The sequence below is a fragment of the Rhodnius prolixus genome, unplaced genomic scaffold, assembly GCF_049639745.1.
Source record: "Rhodnius prolixus isolate KJV_2025 unplaced genomic scaffold, Rpr scaffold_3, whole genome shotgun sequence".
In the NCBI taxonomy this organism is placed as follows: domain Eukaryota; kingdom Metazoa; phylum Arthropoda; class Insecta; order Hemiptera; family Reduviidae; genus Rhodnius; species Rhodnius prolixus.
The window spans coordinates 6,075,080-6,098,334 of NW_027411603.1; the positions used below are offsets into that span (position 1 = coordinate 6,075,080).

The window sequence follows — 23,255 nt, forward strand, 5'->3', positions numbered from 1 at the left end:
ACTTTATTATTATTACAGTACCAAATTAGTGGAATATAAATAAAGTTTGCATGCTTTTTATTACATACTATATATATCTTCTAATTTATATTTACGGCGAATTAATTAAATAATATGTTTACTTCTGTTTAGATGAATCAGTTTTCAACACCCAAGTAAGGGGAAGCTTGGGTTTCGATAAGGAAGACGGACGTATACCCATCAGCCAGTCAACCCATTACTCCTGAACAACAAGATGAACATTTTGTTAATTTATAAGGTATAAAATCAATTGTTATTAATGCTATTCACTTATAAATTTTCTCTTTATGTGGTATCCAATGTGCCTTAGAAAATCAAATTTTTGTTTAATTTTTCGTACTGAGTTAGGTTATAAGCGATTTTATTACATTTTCGAAATCGATTTTTTTCATCGAAATATCCATTTTCTGGTCCCTTGAGATTTTTAAATAATAGAAAACTGGAACTTAATTCATTTGGATACCATTTTGGGGCTTACCATCATTTAGCGGTCAAAACTCTTAACCCTGGAGTGCTCACTGTGAATTAATTGAAATCAAAATTATTTTTTATTGTTTGTAAGTAATAACAGGCTAATACTGCTCAAGGTGGGTTTTGAAATCGAATTTAGCCACTTTTGTTACCCTTTTGTTTTTATGTAGTTCAAAATTTGAAAACATTTTGAGTCAAATGAAGAAGTTATTTGACTCATAACATAAATGGATACTCGGCACACTTTCGAGAACATTTCTGAGATGGAATTTATCCCAAAGAAAAACTTTGGGCTACAATAAAAACGAATTCGATAGAAAAAATAAAACGTAAAATAACAAAAACCAAAAACAGGGTCAATTCTCTGTTCCCAGACTACCAAAATGGTGCTTGTGGTTTTCTGCAATGATTTAATAAATGTTTTGAACTTATTGGTTATTTAATTCTCATTTAGCTGGAACAGTATACATATGTAGATTCAATAGACATATTTCTGGTATATTTTGTCAAAATCGCATCACTTCTGATTAATATTTTGTCCACGACACCTGATCAATAGTTGACGTGAAGCCGACCAGAAAAAAAGGGGTTAAATGAATTCATATTAAAAACTGAATAAGATATAACTCTACTCGTGAGTCATTAGAAATGAAAAGTTACATTTTGAGTTCCTAAGATTGTTATTATTATTGTTTAATGCGCGTAGAAACTACCTTGTCCTGTGTAGATGGAATAAACCGCTCAGTTTTTGTTTTTTTTAAAAAAAGGTTACCGTCAGCCAGCCACAGATTAACATCGGCGATTCCACCGGGAACGGCCATGTTGACGTTTTTGCGCTCATATAGTCCTTTTCTCTTCCTTGGTAATTCCCTGATGATGGACTCTCGAGGTTAGACTGAGAGAGTTTAAATGGAGATAAACCATCATCCACCCGGCATGATGGCCGTCTTTTTACACTTCAAGGCCTCTGCCTCCATCATTTTCAGGAAGGTTAAGCGTCGCCATTGAACTATCAGAATGTGCTCAGTGCTCGGTTAGCGGTCCTAATTTCTCTGACATGATCCTGCATAGCTGTCGGCAGCTGCATTGCCCGCCCCGCTGATAATGTCCGAAACGTTGCTGCTTCCATTCAGCAGAGTTGAATCCAAATCTTGGCAACTCTTTTTATACGTAAGACATTCTTTTATATTTCATTTCCGGGTTCTCGTATCTTGAACTGCCGCGGATCAAGATACTTTTACGTGTTTTTGCTGAGTTATTAATAATACATGAGTAATTTCTTCTTTTGATCGCTTTAAATGTTAAAAAAGTCAATTGTTATATTTATCTTGATGTTTGACTGCTATTTTTTAAGGATTTGTTGCAACTTAAAGAATATTCTTAGATTGTAAATTAAATAGAACGAGACATGTTTAAAATGTAGTAGTCATTAAATTTGAAATTCTTCTATCACCCTGAGAAGGAAATGGAATAAATAAAAGTTATTTTAAACATCATTTCGGATCGTATAAAAGAAGATGTGGAAGTTTGAATTGAATGCCGACAACGGTTCTCTCTAATTCGTTCGGCATAGTACTTTTGAAGTGTATTTAACGAGATTATACTAGAAAATGTTATCATATAATTTATCTTGAACAATTTTATATTGATTGGATTAATTTTTTTTAAATATCAGAAATGGGTGATGGCCGTTTCTTTTTAATTTAATTTAAAACAAATTGATGGCAAACATTGACTTAAAACAGGAAAGGATTTTTTTATTTTTCAAGTCTATAGTATTTCACCATATTTGTTAGCCTCTCGTTATATCTATCTATAACTGTTCTTTGAGTAAGCTGAATCAGAATTTAAATGTCAATTGCTCAGATGGGAGGTTCAAGTATTTAGGTGTAAGATTTGGAATAAAAAAAATTCCCGAGTTTTTTTTTTGGGGGGGGGGGCTTAATTTCATTTTATTTTAGAATAGTTTATCTTGGCTAAGTGAAAGAATAGTTATTTTTTTGGAAACTTTTATTTCCCTGGATGAAAAAGTTTGGTTACTATGGGCTAGTAAACTATTAGTAACAACTCCTGCTGTTGAGGTTTTTCTGAGTCTGGGCGCCGACTTAAGTGGGGATTCTGGATGATGGAGGAGTTCTAGAGACTGGCCAAATGAGAGAGCCTTAATTTCCCTCATCGGTTTCGAACCATCTGTTGGCGTATGGTTTACCCGAATATATGTTGGGCGAGGACGGCCTTGCAGCATTCATCTTTATAGTTGAGCTCTGCGGTCTATGCTGAAATGTTGATTAGCTGGCCATTTAGGGTTTTTAGCGAGATGCTGTAGGAAGTATCACGAATCTTTTTGAGGTTTCTGGTAGATTCCCTTACTGGACGTTGTGGTATTCGGAGACTCTCATGCATACAGAGCAGGGAACAACAAATCATCTTATCACGTACTGTTTAGGATGCGAGTACATTAGGCCTAGGTTCTTTGATTGGCATAGGTTGACGGTGGAGGAGTTCAGTATGTTGGCTCGATTCGTTTTGTCTTCTAGTGTAATCTTGGGCAGCTTCGGTCCGGGACTAGACGTTTTACCAGATTCGGTTTGCAGCTGAAGTCTTATTTTTTAGTAGCTCTAACGGCCCAAAGGGGCTTGTATAACGTAGGGATTCCAACTTTATTAACTAGTAACAATAATTACTCCTCTTTATAAAAATATAAATGATATTTATGAGAATTTTTTTTCATAAAACATTTTCTTTCATTTTATTTCTCAAATTGCTGACAAATTGAAGAATTACAATCTTTTCAAATTTTCGTAGTCTCGTTTTCCATAAATTTACATAATTGAGCATCTTCCCAGAATTGAAAAAAAAGTGCTTTTATAAGTGTTATATTCTCCCATTTTAAATTAAGGAAAAATGATTTTGTAGAAAATCTGATTAAAAGGTTTTTCAATTTTTCGAGTTTTCTCAGTACAGTGAAGAAGTCACCGACTTCTGATTGGTTTTCAGCTGTGATAGAACTCTCGTGTTGAACTCTAGTGAAGTCTTGAAATCGAAGCTGTAAAAATAGACAACTGTAATTGCTTGGACCACAATTCGCTATAAATATTACGCTAGCTAACGTGAAAGACTGAAGTTGGCCTGCCGAGTTTTAACGAGATGTTTAATCTTTGATTAACCGCGTTTGCTAGGTTTCCACCCCTTCCTCCGTCAGCGAGCCTTCCAAATACTATACGAGAACGTTTGGTGTTGCCTTCCTGGTACCCGCAATGCTCAAACAAGCAATCCTTTGAAAGTCATTGATTCCCTGACATATGAGGTCTCCATTGAAATAGATTCACAAGGTCATCCTAGGGCTTACCTTAACCGTGTTCTAACACAGCCGTTTATATCTACCAAAGGCGGATTTGGCTCAAATAGAGGTTCTGTGTCAGCAGCAGCTTTCGGTCAAAAATAATTACTGGATACTTAGTTTTATTCTCACACCATTTTCGTTTTTGTTTTTATTTTATTTTCATTTTGATTTTGTTAAATCTATATCTTTTAATATTGGAAGAACAGAGCATTTTTGTAATTACGCGAAAAACACAAGATGGAAGAAATTGTCATTTATAACGATATTAATTTATTTAAAGAGCCATGCTTGTGATACTCACAAACCAATTGATTTAGTTTTTATAGTGTTTCATTGCAATTATTTTTTGTTTAGTTCATTTTTAACAACAAAAACCTACAAAGAATCGATACGGTAAATCGAGTCAAATGAAAGGACAATACACTTTCTGTTATGCTAGGTGTCAACTTGTAAAACTAGTACTGGATAATGTACACATTAGACAGTGACAGCTAATTAGTGCCTCTTGTTCGGTTAAGTGACGTCTCTCTTAATGAGTCACTTTGTTGTATTGTCCATTTTAAATTGAAAATGTCTATTTTATTTTTAATGAAGTTATTGTTGTGTACAATATAATAAAACTTTCTTTGCAGTTTTACTTTCTCTAATCTTTGTGTATCATGACATGATTTTGAATTTTTGCAATTTCACCAAGTTGCATGATTGACTAGTTAACGCCCTAATTGTAGTTAACTTGTTTTGATTAACATTAGGTAAAAAAATTAAATAAATAATCTTTTCAACTTCCGTTTTGACCATTTCAGTCAAAATTGAAGGTGTAGGTTTTAATCGTTTCTTTTTCTTCTTCATTTCATCCCTTGGGGGTGATCTCGCTATATGGTAGTCTTTCAAGAAAGTCATCTCTCCTAAATTCCTAAACTCATAACATTTTAAGTATGAGTAAAGTGTTTCAAGATTAACAAAAGCACTTTTACTTTAGAAGGCGATGTTGAAGATAAACAATACGAGGGAACTAACAACTGGATTGTATATTGATCCATTAATTAGTCACTAATTCATTAATAATTAATCAATTACAGAACGGTAGCCTCGTCATTAAGCAAAGGTTATTTTTAAAACATTTTGGATAAAAATGTGGTTATTTTAGTCATCAAAGCTGATCGACTGGCCAGGAATGGAGCTAACACCCCTTTCTTTGGCCCGAAGCCTGTCCTGGGGATCACCAAAGGTTCGGCTCGTGCGGTTCTTAGAGATTGGATTTGGAGGGAGTACGGAAAGAGCTGGGTGATGTGTCCTGGGGTTAAACACAGCTAGACTATAATGCCTTATCTGTGTAAGCAAAGAGTCAAAGAGACTCTGTGTTTGGGTAGGAATCAGATTACTCTGATCACAGGACATGGTTGGTTCAGGAAGCATCTGCACAAGATGGGGCTTGTAAGCGCGGGAACCGCTGTGCAGACTGTGTCAGGAAGTGGAGGAGACGGCCTCTCACCTGTTGTTCGATTGTGTTGCTATTCGAGCGGTTGCACTATGAAACCTTTGGAACGTTGAGACCAAAGGAGATTGTAGCGCAAAAAGAACTAGCAAGGAAAGTACCCAACTCAAAAGAGGAAGGCACAATACGCCTCTAGTGGCTGCGGTGCCGTGGGGGCGTTGGTCCCGTCCCGTTTTCTAATCTTAATCTTAGTCATCAAAATCTGTTAGCACCTTGTAAAAACTCATGCTGGCAAATCTACACAATTAGAATACACAATTAGAGAGGGGTTAATGTAAGTAAAAATGTTGAAAAGAGTATTAACTCAGTGCTGAAATCCGTATCTTTTAACGATAAGACAACTGTTATCAGGATATCTCTTAAAAGCCTGTTTTATTTTAAAAGCTATTTTAATAAACTCATAATTTTTTAATCGGACTTACAAATAAATGAGTGTCTTTCATGTTTTTCAATTTTATTAAAGCAAAGTTTTGACGCTTAAAGAGCTATTTTTGCAGCCTCTTTGCTACTAGTTTCAAATAAAATTTTAATTAAATTTAGTAAAAAGTTTTTGCTCATTAATAGTCACAAAATTCATAGATTATCATCTACGGCCTCATCTACTGTATAGTGTAATTAATAGTTTTTTCTTTGGCGGTTTTAGGATCCATAATAATCATACGCCTCTGTTATATTCACTCTTTTTGATAATTAGTTTTTCAACCAAGCAGGTGATCGGTTCCTTATGAGCTGGTCAGACAGAAAGGTGAAACTGTAGGGCACTACTATGCTGTAGTTAGATTGTTGTTTGAAGGAATATTGTGTTATGTTCTTGAGATTGAGCAAAGTATAAATCAAAGTTAAGCTTCAACAATGTTTGAGCGGTCGTTACGTTAAAAACTGCTTCCTACAATTAACCCTTCAAATAATATTATATAGTAAACAAAAAAAAAACAGTACTGATGTATCACTCCAATGTAATTTAAAAACGTTTAAATTAGAGTAAATTCATTAATAATTAGCATTAGGCTAAATAAAATCTAAAAAAGGTCAAAGATATAATAAATAAATATAAAAATAAAGACAAAAACAAAAAACGGGAATCTCAATAAACAAAAATAAAATTAAAGAAGTTGAGATTAATTTTTTTTTATAATCATACTTAATAAATCTTTACTATCAAAATCCTCAGAAAAGTTTAAAGTTTATTTTTTATAATACATTTTAATTTTTAACTTTTTTTTTTTTTACCAGAGAGACAGTTATTTGGATATAAAGAGGTAACCTAGATGAATCTACACTAGCTCAAAAGGCTAGTATTTGTAGATATGTACATATACACTGGGCCAAAAAAGTCTGTGAACACTAACCTAAATTTTATTACTTTTATTATTATCTTATTAGAAACTTCTTTTATTTTCAAATGAAATATACTATTCGATAGAGAGAAACCAGAGTTTTTCATTTTATATTCAATCTTTTATTTTTGTTCAGCAGGAATATCACAATTAAATGTTTAACAAAACAACACCCCAAACGAATGCAAAAAAAGTCTGTGAACAGCTGTATAAATATGTAAAAACATTAAGATAACAAACAGAAAAACGATTGAATAAAGTTTCAAAGTTCTCTATTGTATTGTAGAAACCACTACAGTCAGTTTTGTGAATAAATAATCTAATTAGTACATATTTAACCACTAATATGGAAGTTCCCAGACCAATTCGAGAACTTATTGTGACGTTGCGAAATGAAAGAAAAAGTATTCGAGAAATAGGGAAGATAGTTCAAAAAAACCCTTCAACGGTGCATAATATAATTAAAAAGTACGGAAATGTGATTAGTAGGCCACGCAGTGGACGGCCACCAAAACTTAATTCCTTTCATAAACGGCAAATTCTGAAGTCTGTTCGAGAAGAACCCAGGACAAGCGCTCAAAAAATCAGTCAAGAATTATCAAGTGGTTATGTGTAAGCGTAACACCACATACAATTAGAAATAAATTACATGAATACGATTATTGCGGTCGAGTCCCGAGGAAAAAACCTTTAATCAATAAAATAAATAGTAACCGCCGATTGGATTTCGCGAAAGAATATGTTTCTAAGCCTTCTAGTTTCTGGGAAACCGTAATCTTTTCAGATGAGTCGAAATTCAATGTATGTGGGTCTGATTGACGACAAAAAGTGTGGCAAAAAAGAAATGAAGCTATGAAAATGAAAAATATGAAGCCTACTTTTAAGCATGGGGGAGGCAACATTCTGGTGTGGGGTGCATGAGTGCTAAAGGAGTGGGCAAGTTAGATCTAATTAATGGTATGATGGACCAATATGTGTATGTGGATATATTAAGACGCAATTTAAAAGAAAATTCAAAAAAATTAGGGTTGGAGGGAACGTTTGTCTTCCAACAAGACAATGACCCGAAACATACCGCACCAAAAACTCGGGAATGGCTTTTAAATAATACACTCTGGCGCCTAAACACCCCTCCACAAATGCCAGACCTTAACCCAATAGAACATTTGTGGGATGAAATCAGCCGCGAAATAAATAAACGAGGAATAAGAAACCGTGAACAACTAAAAAACGCTATTTTAGAAGAGTGGGATAAAATTCCAACATTGACGACCACAAAATTATTAGGATCGATGAAAGCACGTTTGTTGGAAGTGATTAGGAACATAGGAGGTCCTACAAGTTTTTAAAATTTATAATTCACGTACAATGTGTAACAATGATTTATTTCTGCAAAGTGTTCACAGACTTTTTTTGCATTCGTTTGGGGTGTTGTTTTGTTAAACATTTAATTGTGATATTCCTGCTGAACAAAAATAAAAGATTGAATATAAAATGAAAAACTCTAGTTTCTCTCTATCGAACAGTATATTTCATTTGAAAATAAAAGAAGTTTCTAATAAGATAATAATAAAAGTAATAAAATTTAGGTTAGTGTTCACAGACTTTTTTGGCCCAGTGTACATGCTGGCTATCAGTAGCTAAACAGCAAACGGTCTTTTGTATGCTGTTGCCTGTTGTTGATAACAAGAAGTTCGACAAACCCGTTATTGTTCAGCTTCAGCAGTTTCAAACAATTCGCACTTTATACATTTATTTATTAGTAGTTAGCTTTTACTAAAAAGAAAAAAAAACATTGAATACCATTCAATTGTTTCGTATTTTGCTAGATTATTCTTTCTTTTACAGCTGTAAGTTATTCAGGTAAGATGTTTTCTTAAAGTTCTACAGAATTATCAATGAAAATATTTATTTTAATAAGATCTGTTCAATTCTGTCAGATAATTTGTGGTAATTATGAGGTGTCTCGGAGGGGGACAATTAATAAATAAATATAAGGTTTCGGTCAAAATCAATCGATTGGAACAATCGTCTTACTTGATCGATTTTGCAACTTTTGTTTGTTTTTAGCTATCGAAAGTGCTTCAAAGATTTTCTTGAAACTTGGTTTTACTGATTGCAAACTTACAGCTCTACAAAGTTTTATTACAAAAAAATGTGCTAGGAAAATATATTCTAGGGCAGTTCCTGGATGACGTAGAGTTAAGCTTCCTATTATAGTTCCATATTAGTGTATTGTACGGGACCTCATTATCTTTACATTATTAGAAATTCAATATGTAAGTAAAGTTCCAAATTTGAATAAATAAATCGCCTGGAGAAACTGCTTTACTGAATAGATTTCTTTTAATTAAGAATTTTTTTTTTTTAAATTGATTCAATACTTTTTTTTTACCTTATTTGAGTGCATATTTGAGTACCACTTTCATCAGCAATTTCTGGAAATATAATTTTTGCAGAGGTCTTAGGAAAAGATTAAGTTAAGCTCTCGTTTAAAGTGTCATTTCTTCGGATCTTTTACCTCTATAATATTTTTAAGCCACCAAAATTTCTGAAGAATACCAGTTCTCAGGAAATATGAATGAATAGAACGGCTCTCCTTGCATCTATATTTTTTATAAGAGTGTATATTTTAATGACGATTAATAAAAAAAAATATCAAGTTAGATGCCATAACAAATTACAATTCTAACCTGTTTTTATTTTTTTTTTTTCAGTATTTAAGAAGAAAAACTTCTTTTTTGACGAAGATCTATGATGAAAAGGAAATATAAAAAAAAATTCTCATAAAGTTGGAAACTAGAAAACACAAACAAAAAAGCTAATAAACCATGTAAAGAAGGGAAGGAAAAAAACTGTGGATCTAGCTGCAAGTAGTGTGGTTCATGATGAAGAGGTGAGTGGTTGAGGTAGGTAGAGCGTGGGCGGTTTGGGGGCAATACTGCCCAGCGGGGACGGCCAAACCAATGGATATACCACCACTATATGTATATATATATATATACCACTATATATATATATAATAAAGTTTGTTGCGGTAGGGTGGGAGAGAAGTATATAAATGTAGTTTGGAAAGCCTGCACGCACTGACGAAATGATTGTCTGTTCGTGCGGACAGACACACGGGACTGGTAAGTGTAGTTTGAAGATGAAGTAGAAGAGGTCATGTCTAAGCTAGCCAAACAGATGTATCTGCTATATACATACAGACATATACATCAAACTTCTCTCCCACGAGACAATGTCGGATCCAGCGGTTTGTACGCCCCTCATTACCAGTAATCAGAGTGAAAGAGAAAAATATAAAGCATCCCCTTTCTTCGTACAATTCTCCTGTGTTAGTTAGCAAAACAGAAAAAAACAAAAAGAAAGAAAGAAAAGATTTTATTAAGGTAATAACATATAATTTTTTTTTTTTTTAATATAATTTCATTTGTTTGTTTTCCTTTTAAATTAAAAAGATACGATTGAAATGCTTCAATAAGAGGGAGCACATTGTTGCCAGAAATCAAACACGGATCCATAGCTCTCAGGTAGCTCCCTTTTAATAGCACAAAACAGGTTTTACTTACTTTTTCTCTTAGAAAAGACAAAATGAAATCGTGAAATTGAAGTAAAATTTTAACATAGGCTTCTCTCAGAAAAGATTCTAAAATCTCACTAAAACCAATATTCTTCGAAAAAAAAGTGATAAGACCTAACATGCCTTAGTGTCCTAATGAAAAACTTTACAGCAGCCTAAAAAAAAAACGTGAGAGAAACTGAAAAATACCTTCTGGCGCTGTCGCACATTCGGTGGACTGATAATACTCCCATCTCCAAATCTTAGATAGACATTTCATGCTAATTATTAACACGAGTTAGAACTGTAAAAGATACAGAAACGTCAAATTCCCTTTTAAATGAAGTTTCCGCGAATACCGGGACCATTTTCATAAAAATAGCACCTGTAAAGGGGCGACTTTCTTCAAATTTTATAATTTTATTAACCAATTTAATTTCTATTTATTTATTCATTGAAATCGGTTCACTTATTTAAGCGGTCCGTTGTTAAATAAAAAAAAGTACAGCAAGAAAAATTTCTGAAGAACACTTCCTCAAACATCTGAAACCTGAAACACTTAACAGAAAATGCTGATATTCAAATTTTTTTTTGGCAACTTTCTTCTCGAAATTTATTCGATCTGCATTGTTGCAAAAAATTACGCTTACAAACGAGGCTATGCTTTGTTTTTTTTTTTTTTTTTAAAAAAGGTTGTTTTTCAATATGACAGTTTTTGACGAACAGCGCTTGTACTACTGCCCTATCTCAACTGTTTTGATTGTACAGGTTATGAAGTTGTGCATTTCACTTCGGAAGAAATTGTGTTTCCCCAATTAGTAAACCAAGAATCAAGAAAATTTATCTGTTTTTCAAGGAAATCCTTCTATCCTACTACCAAAAAAATTAAAACAATTCTATTTAGTCAAGTTGTGCTGGTGATTAAGCAATTTTCCTCAAAAACTTATTGCTGGATCCCGTGGTTTTTAAGTGGTACCTAAAATAAATTTTGAATGTACGGGGATTTTTCTGTTTTTGATTTACTAAACACTGGTGTAATTGGTATTGAGGAGGATAGAACAGAATCATACTCTTATTCAGGGATGTCAAAAGTGAGTATTTTATGAAAACCGACATTATGCACGATTGCAATACTTCTTTCATAGGTTAAGAATGTTTATTATAAAAAAAAAAAAAACAATTTAAATCGCTTTTCAGTTAGAGATAGTACGTAACAAGTCACTTACACATGAAAAAAAAGATCTTGTCTAAGCTTCTGGTCTTTAAAGCTATAATTTATAGCCTTGTTCTCTACATTTATCAACTATGCTCTTTAATAAAAACCAGTTCATCTTCGTGTGTTGTTAAACATACACACCAATTATAGATAATTTACTGGCTAAAACATCAAGTATCTAACACTAGGAAAGAAAACTGAATTGTGATTAGTTTTATAGGAAAAAATATAGTAATTCCCTCGATAATCCTCTTTTATCAGACCGAAATCTGGGGAACTTCTCATGGCATGCAACTAAGTGAAAACATAGTATTAGATCTGTGTAGTCACCTTTGTAGTGTATGGTGTATTTTGTTGGAAGCTCAGATAAGAAGTTTGTCTCTTTAAAGCTTGCATGTTTGCATTACTTTTTTATTGGACTTGATAATTCATTATATAATTTCCAAACATGACGACAAAAAAAGGTTACACGTGTTTTAGTACAAAAATACAATAAAGATTACTGATACTTTTTATAATTATAGTCGATCCTGGACCCCTCAATTTGGGCTCATTTGGGAATTTACTAGCTGTGACCTTCGTATTAACACATAATCTGTACTCATGCTTAGTTGTCTGCCATTGATTGAAATTGTGGCAAATGAATTAATGTGGCTCAGTCACTAATCTCGTAAATAGTATGCCGGAAAGGATTTACTGAATGATATCCATACAGTCCCGAGGTCTTCTACTAACAACTGATTCTTGAAGTTCTTTCCCACGTGTCCACTATAACATAAGATCACAAATACTCTCTCCTAAATCGGGAAAATCATAAATGCTATTCATGCAACTCCCGAAGAGATGATTTTAACGCTTTCCCTCTCTGGATAAAGATTTTACAGACTAAACTCTTGTAAGAACTATCTTTTTGGTTTAAAATATATTTATGGTGATTCTTAATTGTAATGAACTATAAGAGCAGCTTGTTATTATTGTTTCACCAGATGTTTTTCTTTCTTAAAAGAAAAAAGGCGTTTAGAGGTGCGACACTAAGAAAATATTGTTCTTTTAAAACTGTTTAATGTGGGAATGAATTGAATTAATAAGATTGTAGGTGATGCGTTTATTGCTGAAAAGCAGCTATCCAAAAAAGGGCAAATGATAATAGATTTGAGAAGGTTGGGCCATTATGAATTGTATTTATTGTTTGTAATAGGTTTTTTAAGAGATGAGGAGGGGGTTCTTTAAAGGGTAAACTATGAAGGAGAAGGGATTAAAAATATGAGTGAGAGAGAAGTAAAATGCCCGGCAAAATATATCGAAGTTGTGTGCCGGCCATTACGTGGCACATGTAAATAATAACCAACAATTATAGTTGGGGCGGCCGCCTGCAGATAGGGCTAATGATAGAGTTAAAGAAGAGTCGCCACGTTTGTACGTCTTCTCTTCTGTATGTAGCTCTTCACAATAAGGGAACTTATACTAAAACACACACACACACATATTAGACTTACATATACATATATGGCTTATTCCATTCCTGGTACTGGTGAGACCCATAGCGCACCTATCACTTATTCACATCACAACTACACCTACCTGAACCACAGCCACACACAAACATCACTAACACGTTTTATTTATGGGCAAATTCGGGACCTATAATCCTTTAGTTTTGATCTATGCGCCTCAAACACGTCCGTTAAAAGAATGACGTTAGGAACATCTCCCTCATCATAAATTTGCATTTCCTAATATTTTGTTCTTTCTGTGAGGGGTGCAGCAAGTTGAGCTCGTCCTATATCGACCCTTGCATGATGTTAATTGTGATAGCACAATCCGATCCCGGAGAGGGTAGTGAATTAGCCATTGTCTTGAGGGGATTGTCCAGAGACAATCTCTAGATTAGCCCACTCTAAATAAACCATTATTTCCCCCGCCATTTTTGTGAAAATAAGCATACTCGACCAACTATTTCTTGTAGGGCCACTCTAGTAGGATTTCATCAAATCATTAGTATTTCTATTTTGTTTCAAGATGATTGACAATATTAATCCCGGGTTCGAATCCGGTTGCTGGCCCTTACAATTCCTCTTCCTCCTTAAAGCTAATCGCAGCTATTAAGTAGCTACATATAACTTATTGGTTGACTCATAATTTGATGATATACACTAATTTCACGGTAAAGTGGTATTAAAGGGTTTATCAGGACTAAGTAGTGTCGTAATTGCTAATCACTTCGGTCTGAACGAACTCTGTGATTCTGCATTTATATTGATAAGTTCAGGTTAATAATATGCGAATTAGTTGCATCCCTAAGGCTGGAAACATAGTGGAGCGGCGAGCAAAGCGGCGATGATAGCGAAGAGCGAAGCGGCAAAAACAAAAACTAGAAATAGATAGAGTTGCTCTATCTTCGCTTTGCTCGCCACTATGCGCGGTCCCATATGTTAACTTCTGTTTGATTTCGCCGCTTCGCTCTTCGCTATCATCGCCGCTTTGCTCGCCGCTCCACTATGTTTCCAGCCTAAGTTACAGAATCCTGCACAGATTCCTTTGTTTGTTTGGAACATGCTATTTATGTACAATAATGGTTTAATTTCTTTTTGGGAGAAATTTTTTAAAAAATTCTTTTCACACAGTGTTTTTCATGATCTTTGACCAAATTTTTGCAATATCTTCTAAATTTATTCCAAAATTAAGAGTTAAATCGTTGTAAGTTAAAGTTTTATCCGATGGCTTCTCTATTAAATAGGAATGTGTTGTTATAATAAACTAATAAAAATTATGTGAATTCTAATATGATGAGTTCTTGATTCAATGCGATCAACCAAATATGAAAATTAGGAATAACTAAAGGTAAAATATATAATAGATAAAATGCAAGATTTTCCTGCTCTTTTATATTTGAATGTCTTTTTTCAGTTTCATTTCTTCTTGTATTTATGGCAGGATTTGATAGCAATACGGTTACCACTAGAAAAAAAAGATGTAACGAAAAGGTTACATTGAAAATGTGCTTCGGTTTACAATTGAAAAGGTTACATTGTCATCTCAATATAAAACCTACCACTGAAGGGAAAAGTACTTTCGACATCACTTGTACGATTTATATTCGTGTTGTTATATAATGTTTCAGCGAATACTGTAGAAGATATCTCGTCTATTGCTTGCATAAAAAGAAGGTACTTCTAAAACTAGGAAGCTGATTTCATATCTGGCATAGCAGTAAGTTGAAAATTTTCTCGATAAGTAAATGAGCGTATTAACTTAAAAAAACATGGAAAGGTGTAGTGTTGTGATGAAAAAAGCGATACAGATCTTCTCTTTTAAGAATTTTTCTGCATACAGAGAAGTTTTGTAGCGGTACTGTTGAGGGAAGGTTGTTTTACCTTCTGACTACATTCTAATACTCTTTATTTACACTATATTATATAAAACTATTTCTTTCTTATCGTAATACATATATACATTTGTGGGTTATATAATTATTTTAAGATTGCTAAGAAAATTGTTAGCCTTTAAAATTTATCTTAGTAATAGCGTGTTTTTTTCAATTAACTTATATGTACTTTTCTGATAGTACTAAAAATGTTTTTTCGGTCTTAAGTATTGAAAAAGCAATGATTATTTTATGGGTGGGTGTTTTGGATAGTGTGAATTAAAAAAAAAAAAAAGATGTTCAGAGTAGATATTAAACTTTTCTTATGGCTGACTCTTACGGAGAACTTCTGAAGAATTTTTTTTTTTTTGTTATCTGAAGCATTGATTTACAAGTTCTCCCTTTCTAAAATTCTCTTTCTACCATCTTTCTTTTCTCTCGTAGGCTCTACCTTTGGTCTGTTTGTCTGCTTTGTCATTTCAGTTGGATTTTTAATATTTTTTTATTTTTTTTTTTGGAGGATTTTTATAGCTGTTGTCAAATAAAATACTAGCAGTATTGTAAATCTGAGAAAGAGACTTTTAAGAACCATTAACTTTCAGTAGTTATATATGATCCCAATTTTTTAAATTCTTTTTTACTTTTTCTTTTCTTTTACTATAAGCTACCTAAGTTCAAAAGTCCGAACCATATTATTTATTTTCTACTTTTTCCGAATCAGTTGAAGTTGACTGTTTATAACGCTATCATCTCTTTTGTATCATTTAATCCTAATAAAAAAGTTTGAACACTTATTTCACAGAGTGAAATCCGTAACTTAGGTTTCATTAAACTTCAAGTTCTTTGTAATGAAAGGCAACCACGACATACCAGAACCTGCCATAAAATCCTCGAAAAGAATTAGAAACCAAGAAGCAAGTTATTTCTAGGTTTATTTATTTATTTTTATTTGAAAAAGCTGTTCAAATATTCTAAAAGATGTTGTTTTTTTTGAGATGCACACTTTCGGCGCTCACCTAACTCGGATTTTTTTGCGAAATCTTTAATTCTCATTAATGTAAATGGGTGTAACATTGTACAGTTTGTTAAAACGAACGCTTTTACGAAAAATTAACCACTCAATGTAATATCCGTAAGATAATTTATGTGGAACAACTTTGCAAACAAAACTTAGTCTCCATAAGTAGTTAGTACCAAAAGGTCCATAATTTCGGGATTTTCTTTTTCAAGTTCAAATGTTAGCAAATTTTCTCATAAACTATATAAAGTATAATTGTTTTCTGTTAGGACCACACACAGTATCAAAATGGCACTGGCGCTGTAAAGGTTAGCCTAAACAAACCAATCTATAAGTAGTTTTTAATAGAATTATTTGGAAACAATGTTTCAAATAGTAGTTAAAGATCTGGCAAATTTGCTAATGTATATACAAAAAAATTGTTTGTTCTATGAAATAATAAAAAACAAAGGAGCTTAAAACAGTTACGTGATACCGAAGTAAGTACTGGATTTTAAAGAGATCATTAATGCCATTTTTGAGCCTCAGTTTTCAGTTAAAAACATAGTTACCATTTTCTAGAAACCTTTATCTTCCAGAGACTTCGTAACGTTGTTCTGTAATTCTTTCTTAAACTTCGACTACCTAAAATTTGAGCGCTGCTTAAATTAATAATGATAATAAAATCATTACTAGGTATTTTGGAAAGGTCAAAAGTTCTTCCCATTTTGAACTTATTAAACGTTACTATATTTCTTTGTGATTAAATGTTGTTGAAGAAGAAAGTGCTCTTTAATGAAAGCCATCTAGCTGTATCTTAAGTCCAATACCGTCTTTACCGCGTTCTTTATCATCATTTATAGATAATAAAGTATAAATTAACTCCGATAAGCTAATTACTAGTACATGGTTTTTTAAAACCATTTTTAGTTGAATTATTTTCTATAGTTTCTACTGCATTGAAAACTATATAATCCTACATTTCGTATATAAAAAGTTCCTTTAATTTTTAATCAGTAGATTTTGTTTTTACTTTTATAATACTTTTTTTTACCAGAACTTACTTCTATTTTTTGTGATAAATGTGGCTGAATTAACTTGAAAACTTTTAAGTTACTAGCAGGAGTAATTTTAACTTGTTTTGGACGGAAAGGCTCTTAAGAGACAATGATCCCAGCGGTTGGTGGATCTTAATTAAGGAAAAAAATATTGGAAATAAAATTATATAATAGCTTTTTATCTCACTAAGTTTAGCCGTCTAGTAGGCAGGTTTAGTTTTATCCCTGACCGGTTTCGAACTCCCATCCATTATCCAGAGATTTATTAATTAGTTTGATGTAGATAATTCGGCTTCTGGTTAGCCAGCAAATGTAGTGAGACATGGAAACATAGTAAATCAAATCCTCTACACCAACTGACAGTGAACCTCTAGTGATGGATGGAAGTTCGAAACCGGTGAGGAATTCAAAACAGAATTAGCGATATAATCCAGCATTGCGGACCTAACCACATTTTAGCTTTTTAATTGTTAATACATTGATCTTTCCTCCTTCTAAATATGTTGTAATTGTTAGAAAGTATGATTTTACTTCAATATTATTGCCAATATCAAAGAACCAAGTAAATAATACTTACAGTTACCCACCACCAAGCACCTTTTTAACGTAATAGGAAATCCCAAAAACCTGTGTTTCCGTTAAAAAAACTTAATTTGGAATATTTGACACGATCGATATCAGTAAAAGAATAATATATATTCACTCAAGACATTACGAATCTTATAAGTCACTTTCTTAATTTATTAAAATGGTAAACAAGTTAACAAGCAATAAAAACTTAAGTTACCGTTGTGTATTATATACTTAAGCAAAGCGTAGTGGCTCGAACTAAGCCGGTTTAATAACCGCTTATCATACGGCTATCATAACATTCTCTCTTGAAAAAAAAATCTTTGCCGTTCTTCAGCAAACATAAAAAAAGAAGAAAATAAAATTATTCTTGTTTGCCATCCTTGGTTTTATTTTTATGTGGTTTTGCTAATAAAAATAAGAACAAAAAAAAAGAATATTTTTAACGTCAATTTTATATTTCTTTTATAGTTTTAAAACCAGCACTACTACTATGTTTTCAAGTGTTCATTCTGTCAATACATTATTTGAAAGTTACAATATGGATAAACTAGAGTTATTTATTTGCTGAATCAGAAGTTTGATCATCAGTGCTGGAAAAATAATGAGGTGAGTAAAAAAAACAACAAAAAAATGTCGTTTTTCAAGTTTATATTAACTTTATTGATCTCTAGAATCTTGTTTATAAAACTTAATTATAAATGATATCATCTCAGTACTTCAAATTTGTTTAAATATTCTTTAAATATAATTCATATTCTGAATTCACTGTCCTCATTGATTTTTTTTTTCAGTTGTCCACCTCTGTCTATGAGATAGAAGAAAAGTTGAGAAATTTTAAGACATTATTGGGAGAAATATTTTGCAGTATCCAGGAAAATTGATTGAAGTTGTGGGGGAACGATTCAGAATTTCTGGACTTGAGATTTCAGTTTGAAAAGAAAGGTAGATTCGGGAAGAACATCCTTTCCTAAGATTTCAAGTAGAGTATATGTTGTTTCCGTAGCTGTGTACAGTTATAACAGAGCGATGCCAAATCGTAAGATATAGACTTGTTTTTTTTTGCTAAAAACCAGTTCAAAATTACGTGCTTTTAACAGGAGATGTAATTTTAAAATCATATTGAGCCTAAAGATTACCAGTAAATTGTGTCTGAGAACTATCGCACCGCTAGGAAGTGATTGCTGACAAGGTCGACGAGAATTGCGAAATGTATCTGGGTTTGGACCAGCTTAGAAACGATAAACGCATGATTAAGATTTGAAAAAGGGATTAATCTAAAATACGTCGTTTTTTTTAAAAAAAAAAAAAAAAACGGTCTTGGGGTGAAACCAGAATGTTTACAAAAGAGTAATAAGCATTTTAGGTTTATAAATAAGTTAGAAAGTTTCTATAAAATAGAAAATCACAAAGTTTACTATTGATAAGCGTAAATTTATAAGTGAGATAAAGTAAGTGCTTCTGCTCACCGACCACATCTAATTTATTGGATGTAAGTTATGCTCGGTCAGCAAAAAAAAGACGATTAATTTGCAAAAAGAAAATTGTAAGAGACATTTCCGAGAAAATCTTCAAAAAAAATTGAAAGTTTGCATTAGAAAAGTCGAACATCCGGATTACGGAGTTCGACCAATACCTTAAAAACTATAGCGACAATAGCTCGGTGTACTAAATTCGAGCTTATTGCTGTTTTCCTTTTCTGAGATATTCTTCTGTTAATGATAATCATAATAAAGGCCATTACTTCATCTTACAGCAATAAGAGAAAGTCAAGAAATTACGAAACAATCGTCGAGAATAATAATTTTGTACTGTTTTTATATCTTCTAAGTAATGATATGTAATTTCTTTTTTTTTTTTTTTTTTTTTTTAAGCTGGAAGTATATGATTGTTACATACTGCCGAGAAAATGACCTTTGACCTAAGTCAGCTAACAAATATGCATCATCTGACGAAATACTGAAGTCTGGCCTCGAACTTTCCTAAACTCTCTGACGAGAAGTAGATGTAAACAAGTAAAAAATGATCTTTTTTCTAGCCAGGAATTTTGAAAGGTAAATTTTTATTCCTCTGTAACTAAAAAATGAAATAATATTTTTATTTTTATTGGGAAAAATTAAAGTGTTATTTAGTGTAATCGTAAATAATTTACAAATTGTCAATGCCCATTAAGCCATCCACAAAGTTGATTCATATTAACCTTCACTAATGGCTTAATTTTGACAAAAAAAAAAAAAAAACAGTTAATGTATTAGATACAACTAAAGTTGCTGAAAGTATATGACGAGTCTATTTCATCAGTAGAGAAAAAATGGATGGTTAAATTTAAATGTACTTCTGTTGAATATGATGCTCATTTAGGACGGCCTAAAACTGCAACCATTATATAGAGAAAGTGAGACAATTCGGATTTAAATGATGGGTATGAGAATTGACACAAATCAGCAGGTGCAGATTGCGTTATCAAATTTAATAAACAAGGAACACAGGGGTAAAAAATCATACCAGCAGAGTAATTTACTCGTGCAGAAGACGACATTTCCACTTTTATTCCGTGGAAAATTGTTTTAAGAAGTTACGAGAAACGGAAGGTTATTTTTTTACTATCTCAAAAAGGTTATTTTAGTATTTTAGTTCTGTTTTTTAAGTTATAAACTCGTAATATTGAATTAGATTTGAACGGAGACATTTTAAAGTTTAAGAAATTCGCTTCATTGGTATGAATCTCTTTTTTCAGAAGCAATTTTCCAGGTAGTGAAAAATTGCTTTGGAAAATTTCTTTTGGTTTTGTTTAAAAAAAGGTAAATACGTAAATGTCAAAGCCGATTATAGTGAACATATATAGGGATTCTAGATGCGTTCTCTTCTTCCGTTTTCTTTCTTCCAGACAAAACCCTACAGAGCTTATCCTATGTGTTGTCTCAGTCTGCAGTAGTTCAATATGAAAACTAAAATCATCTGGACGGCCGCCAAGCCTTATTGACACAATTACTGGATACTTTCTAATGCCATAAAAGTGTTCAGGTCCCGCAGAATACGCCTTCGGGTCAAGCGATCTACCTACCATCTCATTCCACCCATATCAGAATTTCCGGATTAAGCAGCCCCACGCTAGCCTTCGTTGGACTTGATAACTTGGAGATGTCTATATCAATCCTGAAATTGATCTCCATCGTCTTATGATCTCATCAGCATAAAGATATATTGCGACTAAGTTCCTCAAGGTTTACCTACCTAGAATTATCGGTATATCAAACCTCGAATCATACACAATCATAATTTTTGAGATATTTTGGTTCATACGCACACCGACAATGCGCAAAGTACATTATTTTCGTGTACAAAGTGCCACAAAACATCGTATCTCCATTGAAAAATCAATTTAGGTATTTCCATAATCATTGGCTCATCAGAAATAAGAGAACGTAAATAAGTTTTTTTGAAAGTGTAGTTCACTAATCGTATTTTATTTAATGAAAGGAAAAAAAATAGAATTTTAGAAAAACATTTTTTTTGCTTTTGAGTAACAAAGAAAAACCGTTAGTCCAGTATGATGAAGGAGTATGAGTCAAATCAAGCGAAGGTAGTCAGGCAAATGTGTAAGTACCGTTTCCTTGTACACACGGCTGCAAGAAGTAAGTACTGATTTGAGGGGGCGGGTACATGTATGAATGCAAATCCCCGGCTGGTCAGTTTGTCGTTTAATTTTATATCTATAAATATGCAAAAAATAAAATAAAACATCAGAGCATAAAAAAATATCAGATCAATGGTAATCTAATATAAATCAATTTTTATTTTACTATAATTTGATTACATAGATTTATATGTGTACTTTTAAATATTTACAATAAATTCGTGTTCATTTACATGTTTATTTCTTGTACGTGAATAAATAAAACAATCTGTTTATATTTATTGAAAAACGTTTGTATAAATATCTGTCTCTTATTTATAAGATTGAATATATTCTTATATAAATAGTATCCTGTAGTTTAAAAAAGTAAATAGAAACTAACCCATATTATTTAATATTTTATATATACATATATGTATAATATTTATTATAACAGATGTTATTTTACTTCTATTTTTAAATAAATAGGGACAAACAAGATACATAATAATCATGTTTAAACATGTTTTAAATTTTTTCTCCCCTGAAAGTAATTTGTATATTTATAGGAAGTACTTCGTGGTCACATGTTACTTGCTCGTTGCTACAATTGCCTCAAATTGTCTTCAAATTGTCAGGGGGTTTAAAATTCAGACCTCAGCAACACTTTCTCCAGATTAGGTGCCAAAAATCTGGTGTAAACACTATGTTATAGTTGTCGAACATTAGGCTAACGTCAAATTGGTTTTACCACGATTTTAAATGGAATTGTTTACTTCAAACATCTTTCTGCTCGAAGAGACACTGTTTTTCTCGAGGTATTTCTCCGAAAATGTACTTATTTAATATTATTTATTCTTACGATTAACATATAAGAATTTACATTATTTTTTCAATATTCTTTCTCTTTTTTTTTTTACAATCTTTGGTGGTCAAATCTGTACAACACAAAAGAACAAGTAAAAGTTCACCAGAAGATAAACAATGTTCGAATCCTGTTATGATTTGTTTTGCGATAATCTAGGTTTGGGGAGTAGAATGCATTAAGTGGACAGTATCTGTATGGTTTCAGTATGCTGGATTTATTTATAGATCAGTTTATAATGTCTGTGATAAAAGTTATATTTCCCCTGATGATGGTGGCATTTACATTTAATTTGTAAGTTACCCCGTGATCATTGTATAGTAAACAGCCTCCCTGATAATGTTTCTCGAAGAATCAGGAATGAACTAGTTTGATTAAATGATGGATTTGACTTGAGGATGTTCTAACCCGACTGATTGAAGTGATGGTTTATAGTTTATATAAATTTAAGTTTAAATAAAAACGATTTTGTGTCTTCTCCGCCAAATTTGTGTTACTTTTGATGAGAAAGCTGTTTGAACTTAAAATTTCGTCTAAATGTGAAAAAAAACGACTTGATGTTCGATATTTTATTCAGGCCAATTTACATATCGACTTATTTTTGATCTAGAATAACCAGTAAACATTTGAAGCAATCAGATACTTACTGGTCCTCTTTGTTAGCTGAGAACAAAAAAAATAAATAGAATTGACGAGAATTGATTGAATTATCTTAAGTTAAATCATAATATTGATTTCATTACTAAATTTGGTGATCGGTACCGTTATAAATTATAAAATTTCATTATTTTACTTTATTTTTTAATGCTATTGTTTATCAAAACAGGAAGGAAAAGAGTTCTAGTAGCAGAAACTAACACATCAATATCTGGCAGTAATTCTCAATGAAGTGTTCATGGAACTTCCTCTCAGGTACGAGTATTTGACTTCTAATTTCAATCTTTGAAACTAGGTAGTTGTTGAAACCTATAGGCGCTATCAATAAGCTACGTAGACATAATGACCATAGCAGTTAGGTGACTTAATAAAAAAAATTAGCGATATGAATTGTTGTGAAAGGAGAGATGCATGTCTTTGGAAATTAAAATCTATGAATTCTCAGTTAGAGCGAGATGGCCACTAGAGAAATAATTTAAAAAATGTAAGTTTTATTACTTCATTTGAGATTTGGCAGGAAAAATTTTTACGTCAAATGAAAATAGAATCGCAAATATTAACCGAAATTCTGATTATTTTTGTTGTAATCTTAAAACATTCTTATTTATTTAAAAATAAAATTGGAACATCATCGATTTATATTAAATTTTATTTGCAGTTTTCAAGAATGAGTTAACCAATAT

General features: G+C 32.3%; 2 protein-coding genes across 4 annotated transcripts in view; one reads left to right on the top strand and one right to left on the bottom strand.

Moving 5' to 3' along the window:
• Positions 1-23,255, bottom strand: part of LOC141453747 (uncharacterized) — a 46,473-nt gene that overhangs the window by 2,690 nt on the left and 20,528 nt on the right. The window contains exon 2 of the mRNA XM_074127317.1: positions 123-223. Within this exon, the coding sequence (XP_073983418.1) occupies positions 123-202 (80 nt within the window). The 5' untranslated portion in view covers positions 203-223. The remainder of the gene's footprint in view (positions 1-122; positions 224-23,255) is intronic.
• Positions 131-23,255, top strand: part of LOC141453751 (uncharacterized) — a 64,591-nt gene continuing 41,466 nt past the window's right edge. For all 3 annotated transcript variants that reach the window (XR_012458162.1, XR_012458163.1, XM_074127323.1), the window contains exons 1-8: positions 131-259; positions 9,385-9,563; positions 10,998-11,320; positions 14,353-14,655; positions 17,906-18,043; positions 18,229-18,379; positions 19,309-19,488; positions 22,742-22,827. The gene's annotated coding sequence lies outside the window, so the exon portion shown is untranslated. The remainder of the gene's footprint in view (positions 260-9,384; positions 9,564-10,997; positions 11,321-14,352; positions 14,656-17,905; positions 18,044-18,228; positions 18,380-19,308; positions 19,489-22,741; positions 22,828-23,255) is intronic.